General features: G+C 40.2%; 1 protein-coding gene across 1 annotated transcript; it reads left to right on the top strand.

The window, feature by feature from the left end:
* The first annotated feature begins 231 nt into the window (after nucleotides 1-231).
* On the top strand, nucleotides 232-9,501 carry LOC139407640 (ribosome production factor 1 homolog). The gene is made up of 9 exons (XM_071151478.1): nucleotides 232-550; nucleotides 4,691-4,747; nucleotides 4,941-5,021; nucleotides 5,116-5,211; nucleotides 6,468-6,621; nucleotides 6,897-6,979; nucleotides 7,487-7,668; nucleotides 8,563-8,689; nucleotides 9,128-9,501. The coding sequence occupies exons 1-9, from the start codon at nucleotides 308-310 to the stop codon at nucleotides 9,167-9,169; spliced, it is 1,065 nt and encodes a 354-aa protein (XP_071007579.1). The 5' UTR covers nucleotides 232-307; the 3' UTR covers nucleotides 9,170-9,501.
* Nucleotides 9,502-24,199: the final 14,698 nt, after the last annotated feature.

A 24,199-nucleotide genomic window follows, 5' to 3' on the forward strand; every position in this document is an offset into this window, starting at 1 on the left:
TACCACAAATGTTTTCATTTTTGGATCCTTATTATCCAGGTCGCAGTTGTAAATGATAACCTGTTCTCAACTGGCCTACCTGGTTAAATAAAGGTTAAATAAATTAAAACATATATAAAAATTATCCACCTGTACAGTAGGTGGCAGAATGCACATATATTTGTTGCGAACCCCATTATACAAAAGAAGAAGAAGAAAGGGCAGTACGTTTAGTTTTTTTCTACTGAACGTAACTTCCTTTTACATAAGGAAGCAAGGCGGAAGTACTGGACAGAACACGTGAAAGAATATACATTTAGCTGACAACATGGACGTCGTAGAAGAGCATGATATACAGGATAAACCCACGAAAAAGAAGACTAAGAAGCCAAAGAAACAGCCAAAGCCTCCACATGAAAATTGTAACGATAGCATGATTGAGAAAACAGAGCCAGAACATGTGGATGCGCCAGCAGAATTCTCGTTTCCCCCCACATTCAGTGTGTCTGAAATAAAAAATAAACAACGCAGACACCTCATGTTCATGAAGCTGAAGCAGGAGAAACGGAAGGTAATGAACGTTTAGCATGCATGTGTTCCCACTTCATAATTCTTGAAAGTTCTCTATTTACTTCTTTAGTCGGGTCATCTCCGAAAATAGTGTATTTCAAGTCCCCGCCGTAACCACCACTAAGAACCCTTAAATGTCTGATCAACTTTACAATGTTTATTTTTCTAAAATATATTTTAAGACCGTTAGATGGCAACACAAATGTGTAATATATTGTACACTCCGGTCAGTAGCATGAATTGCGCTTGTCCCTCTGGTCATGAGTTAAGGTTTAACGTTACTGACATGTTTAATAAAACATTTTTTTCCCACTTGAAATATCATAATGCAAAATAAAGTATTAGCTTTATTTCGTGGACTACTTAAAAAACGAATATAAAAAATAATTTACAGGGAATAGCTGTTCCTCAATTACATGTCACTGGTGTTACCCTTTTGTAAAAATATAAACACCTCAATGAATGTTGCATTTCAAAGGAGAAAGGGCTGTTTTTTGATGATTCATTTGGTAATTGCATGCGTAACCTTAAGATATCATAGGTGTTAGACAGATTATAGTAGGGGGAAATGTTATTGCAATAATTGATCAAATCCCGTGATTTATTTACAATTTAACAAGTGTGGTTTGAGCAACTGTGTCCGCCATATTAGCTATGCCATCTTGCCTGCAGATTTGTCGCTGGTGTTACCATCGCTGGTGTTAATAGAATATTCTTAATAGTGTTATTGGTCACTGGTGTTACTGTCATTTTGTTACCGTCCCTGGTGTTACACAATATAACTTTACACATGCCTATTTTAAAGTAAATTATTAATAATCAAAATCTTTTCTTAATATTATCATTAACATTTTCTCTTTGATTAAATATACTAATTAAATGGTCAAATGCTATTTTGGAAAGCCTAAATTGTCATCTAAAATATAGGTAACACCAGTGACAAAATAATGCAAGCATATAAAAAATGTAATGTTGTAAAAATATCAAAGTACATAGATTAGTAGTCATTTACTAGTAGTGCAGGACACACTCTATTTTGATGGCTTCTGGAACATTCTAATGCCTTGATTCCATCAGAAATAAACAGTGAAATTATTGAATACTTAATAGCGTTTACCTCCCAGATTGGTAAAATGTATTATGTATAAATACATGACTGAAAATGTATGAATTCAGTGTATTGTTAGTTCTTTTGGATATTATCTAGGCCTATATGATCAGGACTATTTTCAAATCAAATTTTCTAAGTGGAGAACATGAAACCTTTTTTAACATTAATTCTGTCTTATTTACAGTTTTACTGCAAGATCTGAATTGCCACAGTGATGTTTGTTCTTCAAATTATGTATATTATTAAAATAGAAATGAAATGGGGCACATTATCTTGAAAAATAAATGTGAAGGTTAAATTGAAGAAGAAAAACAACCTATTGTTCCTGCAGTGAGGATTCACAATCTTCCAAACAAAGGGATTTCATAATTTTTCTGCAGGTAATTGCCAAAAATGAAAACACGAAGCAGATCTCACCAATTGGTCTTTTGAAAACCTGCTGTATGTAAAATATTGTGTGCTTTAGCTTGGAAAATAAATAAATGTGACTCTTGATTACGACATAATGATGTGTGTTTCAAACATACAGTGGGGCAAAAAAGTATTTAGTCAGCCACCAATTGTGCAAGTTCTCCCACTTAAAAAGATGAGAGAGGCCTGTCATTTTCATCATAGGTACACTTCAACTATGACAGACAAAATGATAATTTTTTCCCCCAGAAAATCACATTGTAGGATTTTTAATTTATTTATTTGCAAATGATGGTGGAAAATAAGTATTTGGTCACCTACAAACAAGCAAGATTTCTGGCTCTCACAGACCTGTAACTTCTTCTTTAAGAGGCTCCTCTGTCCTCCACTCGTTACCTGTATTAATGGCACCTGTTTGAATTTGTTATCAGTATAAAAGACACCTCTCCAAACTCCACTATGGCCAAGACCAAAGAGCTGTCAAAGGACACCAGAAACAAAATTGTAGACCTGCACCAGGCTGGGAAGACTGAATCTGCAATAGGTAAGCAGCTTGGTTTGAAGAAATCAACTGTGGGAGCAATTATTAGGAAATGGAAGACATACAAGACCACTGATAATCTCCCTCGATTTGGGGCTCCACGCGTGGGGTCAAAATGATCACAAGAACGGTGAGCAAAAATCACAGAACCACACGGGGGGACCTAGTGAATGACCTGCAGAGAGCTGGGACCAAAGTAACAAAGCCTACCATCAGTAACACACTACGCCGCCAGGGACTCAAATCCTGCAGTGCCAGACGTGTCCCCCTGCTTAAGCCAGTACATGTCCAGGCCCGCCTGAAGTTTGCTAGAGAGCATTTGGATGATCCAGAAGAAGATTGGGAGAATGTCATATGGTCAGATGAAACCAAAATATAACTTTTTGGTAAAAACTCAACTCGTCATGTTTGGAGGACAAAGAATGCTGAGTTGCATCCAAAGAACACCATACCTACTGTGAAGCATGGGGGTGGAAACATCATGCTTTGGGGCTGTTTTTCTGCAAAGGGACCAGGACGACTGATCCGTGTAAAGGAACGAATGAATGGGGCCATGTATCGTGAGATTTTGAGTGAAAACCTCCTTCCATCAGCAAGGGCATTGAAGATGAAACGTGGCTGGGTCTTTCAGAATGACAATGATCCCAAACACACCGCCCGGGCAACAAAGGAGTGGCTTCATAAGAAGCATTTCAAGGTCCTGGAGTGGCCTAGCCAGTCTCCAGATCTCAACCCCATAGAAAATCTTTGGAGGGAGTTGAAAGTCCATGTTGCCCAGCAACAGCCCCGAAACACTGCTCTTGAGGAGATCTGCATGGAGGAATGGGCCAAAATACCAGCAACAGTGTGTGAAAACCTTGTGAGGACTTACAGAAAACGTTTGACCTCTGTCATTGCCAACAGGGTATATAACAAAGTATTGAGATAAACGTTTGTTATTGACCAAATACCATATTATTACCACCATATTTTGCTAATAAATTCATTAAAAATCCTACAATGTGATTTTTTTCGTGTTTTTTTTTCTTTTTTTTTCTCATTTTGTCTGTCATGGTTGAAGTGTACCTATGATGGAAATTACAGGCCTCATCTTTTTAAGTGGGAGAACTTGCACAATTGGTGACTGACTAAATACTTTTTTGCCCCACTGTATATCGATTTTCCTAAAGAAGTTCAATCCGCTTCGTGTTTTGTTTCCTTGGCACAATACTAACGTGCCGGCCCATCCCGGCCCTAATAACCACGTTGTATGGCTTATGAATTGCAAAGGAATATAGGAGATGAACTTTATTCAGTCAGTTCGACACCTTTTATAAACTAGTATTATTATTTGCTTTTCGGTCGTCAATCAAAGCACAGTACCATGCTCTCCCTCCTCCAGCTAAAGAAATTTAGACTGCAACCAACCACAGCGTACACACATCACACTGGTACCGGGAGGTGGGGCAGACAGCAGTTGCTCAGTCATCGCTCGCTTTGTGACTGACCGGCACCTTTCCTCTCCATAGATCGATAGAAGATGCATATCCTTCATTCTAGCGGGAGGTGGCTCGGCTGACTTTTCTGACTAGTGAATTGAAACTTTTAAATGAAAAGCAGCAATTTATTTTTTATTTTTTTAAGTAGCCGGCTGAAATAAGTTTTAGCGGCTGTTTGGATGATGGCCGGTGCTTAGGGAAAACACTTGAACAACCCAGTCCTCAAAAGAATAACAATTAGGTACGTCCTTATGTCTTGTTTATACAAGTGTATAATGGAAATGTGCGTTTTGCATATTCCCACTCCCCCTGAGACACCCGCATAGAATGGGATCACGGCAAGGGTCACCATTGTCCAGTGCCCCTGGAGCATTTGGTGTTAAGATCCTTGCTCAAGGGCACAATGACAGGTTTTCACCTTGTCGCTCCGGGATTCAAACTTTACCAGTTTACCTTTCGGTAACTGGCCCAACACTCTAACCTCGATGCAAAACCTGCCGCCCCGGTTCAAAGTCTTACCAGTGGGAACTGGACGAGAGTATCTATTCCGGTCTTTTAGTGTAGCCATGTAACATGGTGTCTTTTTTAATTTAATTTCAGCAAAAGGTGGCAATGAAGAAGAAAAAGAAAAAAGAGAGGGATGCTCTAGGTGACAAGGTAAGTAGGTTGGATGCTGCAACACTTATGACATCACTTGGTCCCACTGATCTGTAAATGAATAGAGACAACTGTTAGTCTTTCTGCTCATAGAGGGCTCTAAGAGTAACCCGTTATTGACAGACCAAAGAATTCCAAGATGTAGGCCTAAACATAATTGATATTAAGATGACTTCTTACCTTTCCAATGTAGGCTCCCCCAAAGGAAGTTCCAAAGACGATAGAAAACCAGAGGGTATACGACGAAACTACTGTTAACCCTGAAGATGAAGAGGTACTGTCTTTCTGCAGTGCTGTTTGATGTCATCTCGTGCATTTACAGTGTAGTGTTTTGATGTCGCATATTACTCAGATACTCTCCATTGCAGGTGGCCTTTGATGAGGGAACTGATGAGTTTTCGGCCTATTTCAACCGGCTGACCAACCCCAAAGTCCTCATTACCACATCTGACAGACCTAGAGGGGTGAGTGGACTAAAACAGCACCCGGAGACAGTGCTGTTATTTATTTCAGTCCCGCTGTGAATCTCAGAAGATTGATATCACGGGGGTGATACCTTCTGCAAGCTTTCGCTCTAAAGGTGCTTGCACTCCAGAAAATAAAATGCAGCCGCCTCCATTGGTTTCTATATAAAGCCGGCGTCAAATTTGCCTCACACCCCGGCAGCAGCTGCACCGGGAAGGACAGCAGTTGTCAACCACATGCACAAGCGGAGAATCTTTCACTGCCAGTCCAGTTAAACACATTTGAACTTTTTCCCCTTGCTGCTGGACCGCTTTCTTTAACAATATATTTTTAATCAACTGTAGAAGTCTTGGCTGGTGTTTTCCGCTCCCTTGCCGTAGGCTTCTTAATGCTGATCTAGCATACCTGCTGGTTCAGGTGTCAATACATGGGGGGGGGGGGGGGGGGTCTGTGTACCTGGTAGCTCTCCAGGAAGAGGGTTGGCCCTGCTTTATCATATTAAAGTAACTACCCAGTGAAAACTCACTTTTAAAAGTTCATATTCAAGTTAATGTTGTTGACTCATATTTGTGGCCAAAGCATAAATTAGAGAGAGAACCTGTATATCAAACAGATCTTTTAAAAAACGTTCATAGAATATGACCTCATTGGCTGATCTGGCCAATAAACAGTCTACTCACGTTAATATTTTGAATGACCAGTATATGCCCATACTATTCAAACACATAAAAGCTACTTTTTAACATATTTAATTAAAACATTTAGGAAGGAGAACTATCTAACTCTCGAAACACTGTTAAGTTTAATATTATTTATGAAATGTTCTTCTCCAGGCGTCTGCAAATCAACTTTATTTGCCATATGCTCATGATACACGTGGTGTACAACCCAGTACAGGGAAATGCTTATGAATATGACCTCAAACGTGCCTGACTTATTGGTTCATGAGGTGGAACATGCCCGACTTGTGAGGCTGTCTGAGCTGGGGCGCTGCACAGCTGACCTGTAAATCACCTAAAATTCCAAACAAAGGGAAGAAATCCTTCTAAAGATTAGACCGACAGAATCTAGCTCAGGCTGATATCTGTAGACAAGAAGGTTGACGGTTATTGACGCACTGGAATGTAGGAGACTTAATACTGTATGTAGGGCTGGGTGATCATTAGTCACTTAATATTCTCTAACAAATAATCAGATATACAGTAACATTTTATGGTAGTTATTACAAAACTGTGCTTTCTGCTTTGTCTTTCAGAGGACAGTGAGGTTCTGCAACCAGCTGGCCACAGTTATCCCTGACGCACACGTGTACTACAGAAGAGGCTTGGCACTAAAGAAGGTCATTCCCCAGTGTATAGCCAGAGGTTTCACATACCTCATGGTCATCAATGAAGATCGTAAGGTGCCCAGTATCCTTTGGTTGACTGACGGAAAGAGGGACATTGCGACTGTTAATATGTTGACTGCTTGTGATACTCTAATGCTGTTTGTTGGTCTGCGTTTTGTTATTATATGCACTCGCTTTGAAGTCACAGACCAGGCTTCAGTATCACAATCCTAACAGCCTGGCACACAGTTAAGTCCTGTTTCAAGTTGGACCGCCCACCTCGAGGTGGAGAGTTGCAGTTGGGGTCCGTAATAATGCAAAGTCCCTTGTAGATGTTTCCTTCACCACAACACTAAGATGGTATGGTTCTCTGCCACCTCCCTGATGGGCCTACTGCACACTTCAAAGTCAGCAGTGTCCGACTGCGGAAGGAGATGAAGGCAAGACATTTCAAAACTGTTCAAACAGACATGTTAATGTCTCACTTAGAGCTACAGTATGTCATCTGAAAAACAACAAACCTGATGCTCTGCCACTTATTTTGATATATAGCTGAGGGATAATAATAACATTCTCTGGGGGATGGGGCTGGGTAAATGTAACCTCTCAATTTTATAAACGGCACACTAGATACGATAGATACAAAAACTGACAGACAGTCCATGTGTTTTTTACAATGACATTGTTCTGATAGGGTAAGACAGTTGTACTAAGCTCATGAGGTATTTCCAGGTTTTATTATTTTAAAAATGAATAGCTATAATTCGTTTAAAATTCCCAAAATGTATCAATCCCAGACTGAATGTTTTAGTGTTGTATCTATGTGCTTTATAATTATTCAAATGATACTGGCATCCTTCAAGCAGAAATTCAGCTCACTTAGGGGATGGATCTGGAAAATGTTTAGATTGTGAGAATATAAATACTGAAAGAAAAACCTTTTACAGAGGCGAGGGAAGGACCCGACAGAACACTCCCCAGAGGTGATCCTCAACAATTTCACCACCCGCCTGGGCCACAGCATGGGACGACTCTTTGCTGCCCTTTTCCCTCACGACCCCCAGTTTGTGGGACGCCAAGTCGCCACTTTCCACAACCAGAGAGACTTCATCTTTTTCAGATTCCACAGGTGAATGTTCATTAGAATGCCTCTAAATCATTTGCATAATGATAGCCCAATGTTTTGCATGATGTATGAAGGATGCATCGGGAAAATGCAGTTTAGACATCGTTTGCTAACTGGCAAGACTTCTAGCAGGTGTATTTTCAATATCTGCATTGTAAATTCGACACTTGCATAATTTATACATCTCGGCGAGGTCTTCCCAATGTTCAAATACTCTCCAAACTACCTATGTGACGTGCTCTATCATTTTCAGTCGCGCTAGTTCATAAGCATAAAAAAATTCACATTTTATCAAATGATTGGCATGGTGTGTTTTTGGATTAAAACAGAATTCACTAAAACATGTTTTCTAGCTAACCCTAATCGTTTAAATGTCTCTGATGACAAGATCCACCTTTCAAAACGAGTCATTGGCTAGCTAACAATCAACTGACAAGCTTGCTAGCACACCCAAACTCATTTGTAAACATATTAACCAACTAGCTAGCCCACAATCTTGTCAAACTGTTCACTTGCAGCTTACTTGTTAATAATTTATGCCAAATAAGACAATGTCTTCCGCAGTGACACTTGCGTTACTACGTCCAGCATGCAAACGGCGCTGAGCTAAAACGAACAGACTTCAGGGGTGTAATTTCTCTGAACAGCTGATCAGGGATACCTCTGTTGTAATTAGCTCTGCTGCGCAAAAAATTAAGGATTGATACACAAGTTATGCATCATTTTAAAGCTAATAGTCTTCTCTTTTCAACAATGTATAGAGCTAAAATGTATGTCCTGGTCAATGCGACTGCGAGTATTGTTGTCAGGCCATCGTTGTTTCCCATTGTAATGAGATCTGAATGATGGGGTTATAGAGTGGTCCGCAACATTTCAATGCCCTTGTACTCTCCAAAGGTACATCTTTAAGAACGAGCAGAGAGTCGGCATTCAAGAGCTGGGACCACGCTTCACTCTGAAACTCAGATCATTACAGAAGGGGACCTTTGACTCCAAGTTTGGGGAATATGAGTGGGTTCTCAAGGTGAGTTCAGTCCTGTTTTTTTTCTTTGACTGTGGAACAATTGAAACTGTTATTGACTGCTCGTTTAGCAAGAGCAGTAGAACAGTATACCTTTTACAATAGTTCTGTGGGAGTAAAGGTGTGCAGCTCAATTTTGAATAATTCCTCATCTCTGCAACCCATAACCAAATCTCGTGTGATTTGGTTTTGGGGGAGAAGTTGAGATCAGTGGTGTAGCACACCTTTTGTGTTGACCCACTTTTTGCAGGAAAAATACATTGGCTATTTTCAAAGGTAGTGTTACTTTACTCCCTGCGAAGGGTGATCAATGTTTACCCACTTTTAAAATAAAAATGTTTTATCACAGATTTGCGATATTGGACTAGTGTGAATGGCAGAATCAGGGCAGATCCTCTTTGGTAGCTAAATAATACCTACATTTGCTTTTACACTTTTCAGCGACATGAAAATGACGTCTGCAGAAGGAGGTTCAACCTTTGAGTGAAACATATGGACCTTCCCACGACATCATCTACATGAGACATTTTCTACAATGCATACCAGTTTGTCAGATTGTGTCCAGGCAAAAATTGCAGTCGTGCCTTTGGCCATGCAAGTCTCTTAAAATGTGACAACATGTTGTAGGTTGTCATTTTAATTTGATGGCATCTTGTTCACATTTGATAGACAGTCATTGTGAAAGAGCAAAGCAGTCTGATTTATAGATTCTGGCTTTGTTAACACTTGCGTTATCTTTGTGCTTTTAGACAAAACTATCTGTACCTGTAAATGGTATTTCATATTTTCAAGTAAAACATGTACGTACTCTGAAATGTTAGTAATTTATTATCAAATACATGTAAAATGTTGTACAAGCAAGAGGTATGCAATTTCCCCTTGACTTTAGTGTCTAAGGGGCACCACAAGATGCGTAGCACGTCTCGTTGAAGAACAAAGGAGCTGATTCACTGACAATGCCATTCCAAAATGGCTGCGGTGTCTACTGCTTGCTAGCATGAGGACAAAAAAGGGCAGTTTTCTGGAAAACTAGCAGTGTTTCAATCTTTTTGATGGAGTAGTATGAATGAAGGTAAAATTAGGAGGACAATGGCATATCCCATCCCTGCATTGTGCTCGGTGTAAAAAGCGTTACTGTAGAGTGTATCTTCTGGCAACTCTTTTACTTCCTATGTTGGTTTGCAGTGGTTCGGTTTCATGAGCTCCTCTCTACTCGGTGAAGGCCCGGCAGTAGAACAAATCATTTGGTTGGGCCTTTGATTTCCATAGCCGGGCATGTTTTTTTCCCCCATGGGGTTTACAATTTATCCTACCATTTCTACCGACCTGCCTGCGAGTTTTATATGCACTTTCGTGGAACAGTTTAATTTGACTAATAACGTTTTTGTTTCTTCAAAATCATTGTCACGTGGTTAATCTAAATAAAAAATGATGAATCTAAAAGTAAAGATTAAACTAAGGTGAGAGCACCATCCTCTACCATATGGAGACATTGATGGTCTACACTGTGATCCCATTGGCGGCTAAAGAAATGAGCGCATGGAACTAAGCTATAAATAGGCCAGAGCAGCAGTAGGCCTATAGCGTCCATCGTCAACTAAGTAAAATACATAGGCCTAAAGCCGACAAAATAAAAACTGAAAATATCCTGATGAAAATTCCAGTTCTTTCAAATAACATGAATCCCTCTACTCCGCGTGCCTTCCTAGAGTTGCCAGACAGCTGTTTCCACTGGATATATGGGCTCTTGATAGGTTTGTCACCAAGGCTTGGTGATTATCGAGGCTGGGAGAGTGTTGGAAAGATTTTTCAAATACTGTGAAGATCTATTCGCAAAGGATTTTTTTTTTTTTTTAAGATACTTGACTTACTGTGAGGTGAAGAGAGAAAAAATGAATGAGAAACTCTGCTAGTGGTGGATGTAGTGAGTTAAGACAATCAGAAATCCGACATCCCAAATGGCCACTTTCCTACATATGCACGCAACAGGTCTGGTAGGTCTACTTCTATCCATGCTCAGGTGTGCAAGCGCCCTCTATGTTCCTAGAGAGAAACCAGACCTGTGCTCACATGGGGCACTCCAAGCAAATGAAAATGACAACTCAAATGATTATGAAATAAACCAAAACTTGTTTCTCACAACTGTAGCAGGTTGTGAACTTCTGCAAACAAAGTTTCCACTCTGATAATGAGAACGGTAGGCTAAATAACTAATACATGCATTAACATAAATTAATGTAACCAAATGACAGAGGAGTAATGGTACATTTACTAGGCCTACTGGTGACATTGATAACAAATATACAATCAAAGCCCAATAATTTGTGGGCGACAGCTGAAGAGCTGAGTGCATTCTGGAGAGAGAGGTGGCATATCTTCGCCACACAACCCTCCCCTTCTTGTCTCAACATTTTAAATTATACTAAAGACCCGTTATCTTCACTAATTTTAGATGCTTTTTACAGACAGCTGCAACTTAATCAGCTAGGCCTATTCCCACAATCTCTGCCCAAATTGAGGGCTTCCCAAATAGTCATAGGGCTATGCACTAGTGATTTGAAACAATCCACAGAAATATTATATATAAGAAGCTAATGATCCTCTGTGGCTAAGTCATGCTCTCTGGTGAAGTATTTTGAAAGGAGTCATTTCATTTTGGAAAAACATACATTTACTTTAGGGGAAGCCAACTGTCAATTCACATGAGGCTGAAACCAGAAATCTGTATATAATGACGAGATGCTCATGTCTCCGCCCTAACATTTTTTATTTTTTTTACTTAACTAGGCTAGTCAGTTAAGAACAAATTCTTATTTTCAATGATGGCCTAGGAACAGTGAACTGCCTGTTCAGGGGCAGAACGACAGATTTGTACCTTGTCAGCTCAGGGGTTTGAACTTGCAACCTTCCGGTTACTAGTCCACCGCTCTAACCACTATGCTTCCCTGCCGCCCCAATGGCAGTTGTTGTCCCAAAGGCAGGCTATAAGCTTCGGTCTGCATTATATGCCCCCAAAAATGCATTAGGCGTATTGTGGACAGATTTTGGCAAGGGTGAGGCAATCTCTTCACCGGAGAAAGCATTCAAGCGAGCTAAACAGCGCCCCTCTGTCTTACTACATGTAGCACATGTATCTGATCCTGAAAAGCCAGAAACAATATGACATCCCATACTCTTTTTGTCCAGACGGCATCAGTGGTCTACACATACTGAGACAGAGGGATGCTGTTTCATTCGATCGGATGCTTTATCTAAGATAGATGTGTCTTACTTTCTTTTGGCGCGCATTTCGGTCAAAAAATATTTTTATTTGGAAGGGCAAGGAAAATTACGGTAGGGTGGGCCAGGCCCCCTAAGGCCTACCCACAACGCGGGCCCAGGTAAATGCCGTCATGGAAAGATTTAGAAACCTACATCAAATGTTATTGGTCACATACACATGGTTAGCAGATGTTAATGTGAGTGTAGCTAAATGCTTGTTGATGCACAACATCCGGGATTAGCATTTAGCCACTCGTGGTGGAAAATAGTGTTTGATAAGGAAAGTTACAAATATTTTAGCTAACTAGCTAGCTAAACAGTTAACATCAAAAGAAGGATGGTATTACACATGTGCATTTAAAATACTTACTTTTTTAATGTACAGTTGAAGTCAGAAGTTTACATACACCTTAGCCAAATACATTAAACTCAGTTTTCACAATTCCTGACATAAAATTCCCTGTCTTAGGTCAGTTAGGATCACCACTTTATTTAAAAAATGTGAAATGTCAGAATAATAGTAGAAAGAATGATTTATTTCAGCTTGTATTTCTTTCATCACATTCCCAGTGGGTCAGAAGTTTACATACACTCAATTAGTATTTGGTAGCATAGCCTTTAAATAGTTTAACTTGGGTCAAATGTTTCGGGTAGCCTTCCACAATCTTCCCACAATAAGTTGGGTGAATTTTGGCCCATTCCTCCTGACAGAGCTGGTGTAACTGAGTCAGGTTTATAGGCCTCCTTTCTTCGCACATGATTTTTCAGTTCTACCCACAAATTTTCTATAGGAATGAGGTCAGGGCTTTGTGATGGCCACTCCAATACCTTGACTTAGTTGTCCTTAAGCCATTTTGCCACAACTTTGGAAGTATGCTTGGGGTCATTATCCATTTGGAAGACCCATTTGCAACCAAGCTTTAACTTCCTGACTGATGTCTTGATGTTGCTTCAATATATTCACATAATTGTCTTTCCTCATGATTCCATCTATTTTGTGAAGTGCACCAGTCCCTCCTGCAGCAAAGCACCCCCACAACATGATGCTGCCACCCCGTGCTTCACAGTTGGATGGTGTCTTTGGCTTGTAGGCCTCCCCCTTTTTCCTCCAAACATAACGATGGTCATTATGGCCAAACAGTTCTATTTTTGTTTCATCAGACCAGAGGACATTTCTCCAAAAAGTACGATCTTTGTCCCCATGTGCAGTTGCAAACCATAGTCTGGCTTTTTTATGGCGGTTTTGAGCAATGGCTTTTTCCCTGCTGAGCGGCCTTTCAGGTTATGTCGAAATAGGACTTGTTTTGTTTCCTCACTTTTCGCACCAAAGTACGTTCATCTCCAGGAGACAGAACGCATCTCCTTTATGAGAGGTAAGATGGCTGTGTGGTCCCATGGTGTTTATACTTGCGTACTATTGTTTGTTCAGATGAACGTGGTACCTTCAGGCATTTGGAAATTGCTCCCAAGGATGAACCAGACTTGTGGTCTACAATTTTTTTTCTGAGGTCTTGGCTGATTTCTTTTGATTTTCCCATGATGTCAAGCAAAGAGGCACTGAGTTTGAAGGTAGGCCTTGAAATACATCCACAGGTACACCCCCAATTGACTCAAAGTATGTTAATTAGCCTAACAGAAGCGTCTAAAGCCATGACATAATTTTCTGGAATTTTCCAAGCTGTTTAAAGGCACAGTCAACTTAGTGTTGTAAACTTCTGACCCACTGGAATTGGGATACAGTGAGTTATAAGTGAAATAATCTGTAAACAATTGTTGGAAAAATTACTTGTGTCATGCACAAAGTAGATGTGCTAACCGACTTGCCAAAACTAAAAACTAGTTTTAATGACTCCAAACTAAGTGTACGTAAACTTCCGACTTCAACGGTATGCTGATGATTCAACCATATACGCATCAGCAACCACAGCTAATGAAGTCACTGAAACCCTTAATTACGGATAGGCGTCTCGTCAATGGGACAGTTGTAAATCATGCAGCACCCTGTGTCACGATCGCAGATTTTAGAGAAACAACAAATGTCGGTACATATAAGTGTCTTATCGGCTGAAAGCTTACATTCTTGTTAATATAACTGCACTGTCCAATTTGCATCAGCTATTACTGCGAATAAATGCCATGCTATTGTTTAAGGAGAGCTCCTAACAACAAAACACTTTTTTCACCGCGATAGGTTTGATAAATTCACCTCTGAAGGTGAAATGTGTACTTAAATTCTGAAATCTTGCTCTGATTTATCATCCAAAGGGTCCCAGAAATAACACGGTGTCGTTTTGTTAGATAAAATCCTGTTTCATATCCTAAAATCGTCCATATAGCATGCACAATCGATTTTGTATTTCCACTCGTTCAATTTGCAAAGAAAGGAGTCTAACCCTAAACTTTGTTTCAACCAGTCAAATCACGTTCGTATGTATTCCTCAGAGATCCTAGAACGTAACCAGACTTCACTATATCATTAGGGGTGTAGTATATCCTATAGGACACCAAATTTGGTCAGAGAGCGACGCCTTCATGGCACGCCGATTCACTTGGTCAACTGTAACTTTGTCAAATAAGCACCAATCGGGGTCAAACAAAGCTAGATAGCCAATGAGCTGGGCTTTACGGGAGTATCCGGAAACCCCGTATCTGTTGCAAAATATAGCTGCTAATCTTGTGCGACAGCCAGCCTTTTCATTTTGGACAAAAATGACAAGAATATGGAGAGTTATGAAAACAGGTTTTTTTGTGCAAATGTTGAACTTATAATATGGCTACTAATACTGGAAAAACTCAATTGAAGTCCGAGTATACAGATTTGATTATATTCTTGCAGAAAAATGTAATATTAATGTAAATGTCTCCTTCACGATTTGCCCAAATGTACCTGGGTGACTTCACACTCATTGTCATGTAGTTTGCTCATACTTCAAGTTATCCATCTGAAACTTTGCACATACACTGCTGCCATCTTGTGGACACCATCAGAATTCCAAAGAAGAGTGATGGTGGGACCTTTCTGTTGCATTTCAAAGGTGGTGTTAGGGGGAAAAAATAATGTTTTTTTTCTTTTGGATTTTTTTATATGTCTATTGTGTTATTATCCTACATTCAATTCACATTTACACTAACTTCAAAGTGTTTCCTTTCAAATGGTACCAAAAATATGCATATCCTTGCTACAGGCAATTAGATTTGGGTATTTCATTTTAGGCAAAAATTTTATAAAAAGGGGGCTATCCCTCAAAGAGTTGCAGTCTGTTTTGGAATGGGTGGCCAGTAATAAACTGGTCCTGAACATCTCTAAAACTAAGAGCATTGTATTTGATACAAATCATTCCCTACTGTAAGTTCTAGACCTCGGCTGAATCTGGTAATGAATGGTGTGGCTGTTGATCAAGTTGATGAGACTAAATTACTTGGCTTTACCTTAAATTGTAAACTGTCATGATCAAAACATGTAGATTCAATGGTTGTAACGATGGAGAGAGGTCTGTCCGTAATAAAGAGATGCTCTGCTTTTTTGACACCACACTCCAAAAAGCAAGTCCTGCAGGCTCTAGTTTTGTCTTATCTTGATTATTGTCCAGTCGTGTGGTCGAGTGCTGCAAGGAAAGACCTAGTTAAACTGCAGCTGGCTCAGAAGAGCGCGGCACGTCTTGCTCTTCATTGTAATCAGAGGGCTGATATAAACACTATACATGCCAGTCTCTCTTGGCTAAGAGTTGTGCAGAGACTGACTGCACCACTTCTTCTTTTTATAAGAAACATTAATGTGTTGAAAATTCCAAATTATTTGCATAGTCAATTTACACACAGCTCTGAGGTGGGTCTTTTCACAGTGCGCAAAAACAATTTCAAGAACGCATACAGTATTCTATTATTTTCCCAGTCCCCATGAACAAATTCCAGAAAGCGTACAGAGCCATTATTGCATGGAACTCCGTTCCATCTCATATTGCTCAAGTGAACTGTGAACATGGTTAAAAAATTCTGATAAAGCAACACCTGGCAACGCCTCTCCTCAATTTGAGCTAGATATTTTGTGTGCGTGTGCCTTGTGTAAAAATATATATATATATTGTTCTGTTGTTGAGCTGTTGTCCATTAATGTTCTGTATTATGTCATGTTTCATGTTTTGTGTGGACCCCAGAAAGAGTAGCTGCTGCTTTTGCAACAGCTAATGGGGATCCTAATAAAATACCAAAATACCAGGTCACTTGATATCCACCACAAGTGGGAGAGAAGAGAAAGGGAGAGGGACAGAGAGGGACGGAGAGGGCGAGGAGACCCGACTTAACTCAAGCAAAACTGTCTATTGTACAGCAGAGCATATGTCCAACTCCAAACCCCCACAACTAAATAGAGAAGAGCGTATGAGTGCACTGCGAGCTCTCCATGCAGAATGGGCCCCATTTATAAATATCCCATGCTTGTTTCTCTCACCTACCCCAATCGTATTATAATGTATATAAATAATGCAACAGAAAAATTGTTCAATAGTTTTTTTATTGCAAAACAAATTCTTAGGGGGATTCTTAGGGGGTGCTGCAGCACCTTCAGCACCCGTACTTACAGCGGCTATGCAAAACCCCAGCCTTTTGAGGGCCCTAAGTGAAATATATATATACTTTTTTAATGTATTATTATATTTTTTTATTCACGGCCTGTGGGCCACCAGTTGCCCGTCCCTGATGTAAATTATTGTAAATGAATAAAATCTAAAGTGGCCAAATACTCTTGAGTAATCCATTGTTTTACCAAGAGATTGTAAATGTTACCTTGGTTTTATTTAGATTTTTTTTGTTCTTTTCACTAATGAAGGGTGTTTTAATATTTATTTTGGGATACTTGCATTTATTAATAACATGTCACATTTGCAGGACTTTATTTGTGTAACTCAGGATATCCTGTGATAGTGGGCAGTTAAGCTGATAAATTGTTAACTTTTTTGATAAAAGCACCAAATTTGACAGAGATTTAGATATGGAGCCAACCCAGATTTAGCCCTTGGGGGGCATGGCAGCCATTGTTCAGGATGGCCCCAGACTGTAACACTATTCTACAATTCAGAAGGACTGCTTTGAGATAAAAGCACCATATTTGTCACATAGTTAGAATAATGGACCCTGGAAAGATTTAGATATGGAGCCACCACAGATTTGGCCCCTGGAAGCCATGGCTGCCGACGGTAGTGCTAGTTATCTGTTCAGATTGACTTTTTCGAGACAATCACACCAAATTTGACACTGAGGTAGATATATGTAGCCTGAAAACATTTAGATATTGAGCCACCATACAGTTGGACCCTGGGGGCCGTGGCAGCCATCTTACAAAGTGACCACTGTCGGTAAATACAATGTTACTGTTCTGAAGGACATTTTTGAGATAAACACACCAAATTTGGCACCGAGGTAGTTTTATGTACCCTGAAAGGAGTTAGATATGGAGTCAACACAGATTTGGCCCCTGGGAGCCATGGCAGCCATCTTGCTAAATAGCTGCAGACTATACCACTATTTTACAAACCTTTAATCTACAATTATCTACAAAAAGTCATGGCCTACACTTCTTTGACTTTTAAAAGTCATGACCTATACTTCTTGGCCTGGATATCCTTTAAACCAAACGGTTTAACAGTTACACACAGTATATAGGTCCAGTCACAAACAGATGGTCATTTTCAAAGATGGCTGCCATTGTCCCCAGGGGCCAAATCTGTGTTGGCCCCCAATCATAAATAAATCTAACTGTGCCAAATTTGGTAAGTTTATCTAGAAAACTAAATCTAGCTCTACTGCAACTCATTTGGTGTCTTTACCTGAAAGCAGTTCTTCTGAATTGTAAAATAGTGTTTGTCGGGGGCCATTTTTAAAAATGCCTCCCAATGGGCCAAATCTGAGGTGACTCCATATGTAAATCTTTTCAGGATACAGAAATCTACCTTTGTACCAAATTGGTGCTTTTATCACAAAGTTTTTAAAAAAAAAGTCATTTGGCAGCTTAGCCACTCGACTATGATGCTTCAAGCCTGTGGTTTTAGAATGCATAGAATACAGAGTGGTTATTCTTGTCAACAAGTGCCATCTAACGGTGACATCACAATATCACACATGTCATTGCATAAAAAATTGGAATGGCTCTTTTGTGTTCAAAATGCATTTTGCATTCAGACTGCTATTTCCACCACTGGTGTTGTTTGCATTGGGCGATTACATAGCTCTTATTTCAGCTTTCTATCTGATTTGTTGTCCAGTTGTCGGTACAGAAAGTGTGGTGGTTAATTTCCTTACTATCAAATGAGGAGAGACAAACTTATCACACAAGTCACAGTTATACTTAAACAATTTTAAAAAAAACGTATTAATAAGGGAGCAGGTCAATACAACACACACATATGAAGTGAATTGATTGAGTGCTCTGCGTTAATGATGGTTGTTCGACGAGTCACTATCAGATGATTAGTTAAGAGCCCTGAGACAAAAGTACAAAGGTCTTTTATAGCCAAGATACACCCCCTTCAGTCTACATGACAAACAACAGATGTAATGAATGGGTCACAAGGTTATGACTAGTATGAAAGATACTTATAAATCACAACAGGAAGTATCTCATTGTGTAGAGACCAAGGTCTGGCCCTGTGGTCATCTCTCCCTGGTACCTTATAGAACAGAAACATTAACTCATGCTCTGGAATGCGGTATCACCCAAAGACATCGTAAATCTTCCAGAGGCCCATCTTCAATAGAATACACACAGATGAGCATTCTAACAACCCCTTATTCTGTTGCATAAAACAACCATTTGATGCAATAACAGCATTATAACATAATCTTGTAATTTCTCCACCATAATAGCTTTTCTGGTTGTTTACTGGTCTCCTGGTGATCCAAAGATAATTTTAGATAGAGTGGTACATTGATAAGCAGGTACATTTGTCATTATACAGTAGCTCTCATGTTTATAAGCATCTATTTTGGACGTCTTTAGTATTGAATTAATGTTGTGCCCTAAAGTAACCAACCACATCCATCTGTTTCAATAAATGGGCTGATAGCTCTCTTTTCCCTGGTTCCAGACCTAACGATGGCCTGTCGTACAGAGGAATAGATGAATAGATAAAGCTGTGGTAGCCTGAAGCAAATTACAATGTCGAATGGGCACAACATTTGTTGTGAATTTTTGTATTTGTAAACAAAGGCTCCTTCTGTGTGTACAGATGTTGAAGGTGAAGGGTAGCCATAGACTCCATGAGATTGAGCAGCGAGTTCATAGAGAGCTAAGAGTAACCCAATGCCAATGTCACCAGTCCTCAGGAGAGGTATAATCATATTTTTCCATTTCCTAAAAGACAGTACACCACTGCTCCCGTCCACTAGTGGAGGCTGCTATGTGGAGTACTGCTTATAATAATGTCTGGAACAGAGCAAATGGAATGGCATCAAACACATAGAAACCACGTGTTTGATACCATTCCACCCATTTCGCTCCAGCCATTACCACAAGACCGTCCTCCCCAATTAAGGTGCCACCAACCTCCTGTGCCATCCACATAGACTGTTTATTTATCTGTTATTACACCTTTAGTTCACAAAGGAACACTATGAACTAATGTCTTCTTCCTCTCTTTCATCTGAAGGTAACCATGGTGGGCCAGCCTGAGATCACATCAGAGGAGATGCTCCAGGTGGAGCTCATCAGCCAAATCCATGTGAAGATTTCACAGGAAGTCAGGGAGGTCGTGGAGAGCCTGGTGGACAATTTATCTTTGATTTATTCAGGAAACTCCATTGAGACCAGGGTCGCATTTACAATGGTGCCCTGAGGACAACAATACAACAAATTCAAAAGGATCAATAAAAACTAAAATAAACTACACATTACAGAATCAACACTACAGCTTCAAAAACCAAAAATACAAGTATTTACATTCTATCCGAACATTTGCAATTCTCATTCAATTCATTCAAAATCAAAGTCTTAAACTGCCCTAGAGGCACCAGAGTCAAGCTGTAGGGAGTTTGGTAGGTTATTCCAAAAATGTGGGGCTTTAAAACTGAAGGTAGATTTACCAGAATCGGTACGTACTAGTAGAACCTCCAGAGTTAATCATCCCTGTGAACGGGTTGGTTTCTCATATTTGTTTTATTTTAACAATGAAGTGAGGTAGGTCGGAAGCTTGTGTAGTAAAGCTTTGTAAACAAAAATGGAGTGATGCAGTGATCTACAGGACTTTAATGAGGACCAGCCAACCTTTTGAGACAAGGTAGTGGATGGAGAAGACCATGAGATGAAGGCTCAGGACCTTGAGGCAAACCGTATCCCCTCTCCCTACTTATCCGCAGCAGTGGAAATCATGGAGGTCCCGGAGAGAATGACTGGGTCTACTTGTGACTTTTTGCTGTTTAATAGAACTATACCTGTATATTTTTAAGATATACACTACAATACATATGGACTGCTGCTTTAAACTGTAGTAAAGACACCACAGGTGTACATGGAGCTAGCATTACAATGCCTCTCTTTCTCTTCCATGTGAAGGAAAAGAACATTGAGGTCCTTGACCTGAGCAGCTCTCCCACAATCCGAAAGGCCCTCCCAGATATTGAGGCCATGGTGAAGTCCACGATGAAGATAAAGATCATGCCAAAACAGCTTGAAGCACTTGGTTTCAAAGTGAAGCATGGTTGCTTTCTCAAGTAGATCACCAAGCCTTTCAGGAGGAAGTCTATTTGGAGACACCTGCTATCGTCGACGACACCCAAAATCTTCTGTGGTCAATTCACTGGGTCCAAGTCACTGAGAAGGAGGGGCTGTCTAACACTCAGCAGTCCATTGATGCCTACAAGGTGGCCAAGGCTGTCATCAACAACTTTGAGCAGGTGTTAGGCCCAAAACCAGTGCTGGTGAGAGCACTGGGAATCGGGTCCCTGCTGGTCTGTGACTGTGGCAAACCAATTCACTTTGTGTTCAGAATACAAAGTGTTATGTCTGGGGCAAGTACAATACAGCACATTACTGAATGCCACTCCCCATATTTTCAAGAATAGTGGTGGCTGCATCATGTTATGGGTATGCTTGTAATTGTTAAGGACTGGGGAGTTTTTCAGGATAAAATATCAACCAAATTATGCTAAGCACAGGCAAAATCCTAGAGGAAAACCTGGTTCAGTCTGCTTTACACCAGACACTGGGAGAGGAATTTACCTTTCATCAGCACGATAACCTAAAACACAAGGCCAAATCTACACTGGAGTTGCTTACCAAGAAGACAGTGAATGTTCCTGAGTGACCGTGTTACAGTTTTGACTTAAATCTGCTTGAAAATCTATGGCAAGACTTAAATGGTTTTCTAGCAATGATCAACAACCAATTTGACAGAGATTGAAGAATTTTTCAAATAATAATTGGCAAATATGGTACAATCCAAATGTGCAAAGCTCTTAGTGACTTACCTAGAAAGACCCACAGCTGTAATCACTGCGAAGGTGATTCTAACATGTATTGTTGACTCATGGGTGTGAATACTTATGTAAATGAGATATTTCTGTATATAATGTTGTTTAAATTAGCAAAAATGTGTAAAAACATGTTTTCACTTTGTCATTATGGGGTATTGTGTGTTGATGAGGGATAAGTTGTTTTTTATTTAATACATTTGAAATTACGGCTGTAACACAACATAAATGTTAATTAAGTCAATGGGTATGAATACTTTCTGAGGCAATGTATATCATTAATATACAGGATAGTAAGTAGGTGGTTTGAAGATATGCCTCTAGTGGTGTGGGGGCTGTGCTTTGGCAAAGTGGGTGGGGTTATATCCTGCCTGTTTGGCCCTGTCCGGGGGTATCGTCGGACGTGGCCATGGTGTTTCCCGACCCCTCCTGTCTCAGCCTCCAGTATTTATGCTGCAATAGTTTATGTGTCGGGCGGCTAGGGTCTGTTATATCTGGAGTATTTCTCCTGTCTTATCCTGTGTCCTGTGTGAATTTAAGTATGCTCCCTCTAATTCTCTCTCCCTCCCCTCCAGGAGGAACTGAGGCTTGGGACCATGCCTTAGGACTACTTGGCCTGTTGACTCCTTGCTGTCCCCAGTCCGCCTGGTCATGCTGCTGCTCCGGTTTCAACTGTTCTGCCTGCGGCTATGGAACCCTGACCTGTTCACCGAACGTGTTACCTTGTCCCGGACCTGCTGTTTTCAACTCTCTCTCTCTTTTTCGGCTATGAAAAGCTAACTGACATTGACCCCTGAGGTGCTGACCTGTTCCACCCTCTACAACCATTGTGATTATTATTATTTGACCCTGCTGGTCATCTATGAACGTTTGAACATCTTGGACATGTACTGTTATAATCTCCACCCAGCACAGCCAGAAGAGGACTGGCCACCCCACATAGCCTGGTTCCTCTCTTGGTTTCCTCCTAGGTTCCTGCCTTTCTAGGGTGTTTTTCCTAGCCACCGTGTTTCTACATCTGCATTGCTTGCTGTTTGGGGTTTTAGGCTGGGTTTCTGTACAGCACTTTGTGACATCAGCTGATGTAAAAAAGGGCTTTATAAATACATTTGATTGATTGATAGTATCAGAACATTTGGATGGTGTCTTTCCTGTCCTGTACTGATCTGCAGCTTCAGTGATAAAAGGTTACAAAAATAAAATAAAAAGATAGCTCCCTGCTGTTTCTCCCCCTTAGCAGCTCTGTTTGGAGGGCAATGATGGAGGAGGAAAAGAGGAAAAAGAAGAAGGAGAAGAAACAGTGCTGCTGCTGGTTCTGCAGACTGTTTGTCGGTAAGAAGAGAACTGTGAATGACTACTGGATGAAGGACATCCGGAATTGTGTCTGTTATAGCCTAGGATGGCTTTCAGACAAACTGAGCTTATTGATGCACACACAATTACAGTACAACATAGCTTAACTCAGACCACAAACACAAGACATGTGTAACCTTCCTAATAACATGTCTTATTTTCCATTGAAGAAATGTACTTAAAGTGTAGTCCCTAGGCCACAACAGACTATGTTTTGTCATTTTTTTCTCTGTTGACCTGCATTTTACTTATGTAAACATAAAAACATGTAAAAGTATGCACTGACAAAATCACAAAACCTACCTAAATACAGTGCACTTGACCTAGGTAGCCATCTAACCAGGCCCTGTTTACACAGAACACAAATAAAAAACAACTTCTAATAAATGGGCCTCCTTTGTCTTTGTTGCGCAATCATAACATGCTTTATTGTTCTGTATAAATGTCTGAATAAAATAAGACACACAGTAAAGTGCGCCTCGCAACATGATTGATGTCCTCGCCATGAAATGATCAACTTTACCCTGCATACTTAAAAACTACCAAAACTTTTGCCAATGGTGAACCTGAACAATCAAAATAAAATAGATTGTAAGCCCCGTTCAGTAGGTACAGTTGAAGTCGGAAGTTTACATACACTTATGTTGGAGTCATTAAAACTAATTTTTCAACCTCCACAAATTTCTTATTAACAAACTATAGTTTTGGCAAGTCGGTTAGGACATCTACTTTGTGCATGACACAAGTAATTTTTCCAACAATTGTTTACAGACAGATTACTTATAATTCATTGTATCACAATTCCAGTGGGTCAGAAGTTTACATACATTAAGTTGACTGCGCTTTTAAACAGCTTGGAAAATTCCATAAAATGATGTCATGGCTGTAGAAGCTTCTGATAGGCTAATTGACATAATTTGAGTCAATTGGAGGTGTACCTGTAGATGTATTTCAAGGCCCACCTTCAAACTCAGTGCCTCTTTGCTTGACATCATGGGAAAATCAAAACAAATCAGCCAAGACCTAAACATTTTTTTGTAGACCTCCACAAGACTGGTTCATCCTTGGGAGCAATTTCCAAATGCCTGAAGGTACCACGTTCACCTGTACAAACAATAGTACGCAAGTATAAACACCATGGGACCACGCAGCCGTCATACCTCTCAGGAAGGAGACACGTTCTGTCTCCTAGAGATGAATGTACTTTAGTGTGAAAAGTGCAAATCAATCCCAGAACAACAGCAAAGGGGCCTTTTGAAGATGCTGGAGGAAACAGATACAAAAGTATCTATATCCACAGTAAAACAAGTCCTATATCGACATAACCTGAAAGGCCACTCGGCAAGGAAGAAGCCACTGCTCCAAAACTGCCATAAAATAGCCAGACTACGGTTTGCAACTGCACATGGGGACAAAGATTGTACTTTTTTGGAGAAATGT

Source organism: Oncorhynchus clarkii, chromosome 4 (genome assembly GCF_045791955.1).
Source record: "Oncorhynchus clarkii lewisi isolate Uvic-CL-2024 chromosome 4, UVic_Ocla_1.0, whole genome shotgun sequence".
Classification (NCBI taxonomy): Eukaryota; Metazoa; Chordata; class Actinopteri; order Salmoniformes; family Salmonidae; genus Oncorhynchus; species Oncorhynchus clarkii.

Coding starts and splice junctions, on each gene's coding strand:
- LOC139407640 (XM_071151478.1), top strand. CDS start 308: ATGGACGTCGTAGAAGAGCATGATATACAGGATAAACCCACGAAAAAG. Junction 551..4,690: donor TGAAGCAGGAGAAACGGAAG/GTAATGAACGTT, acceptor ATTTAATTTCAG/CAAAAGGTGGCAATGAAGAA. Junction 4,748..4,940: donor GGGATGCTCTAGGTGACAAG/GTAAGTAGGTTG, acceptor TTTCCAATGTAG/GCTCCCCCAAAGGAAGTTCC.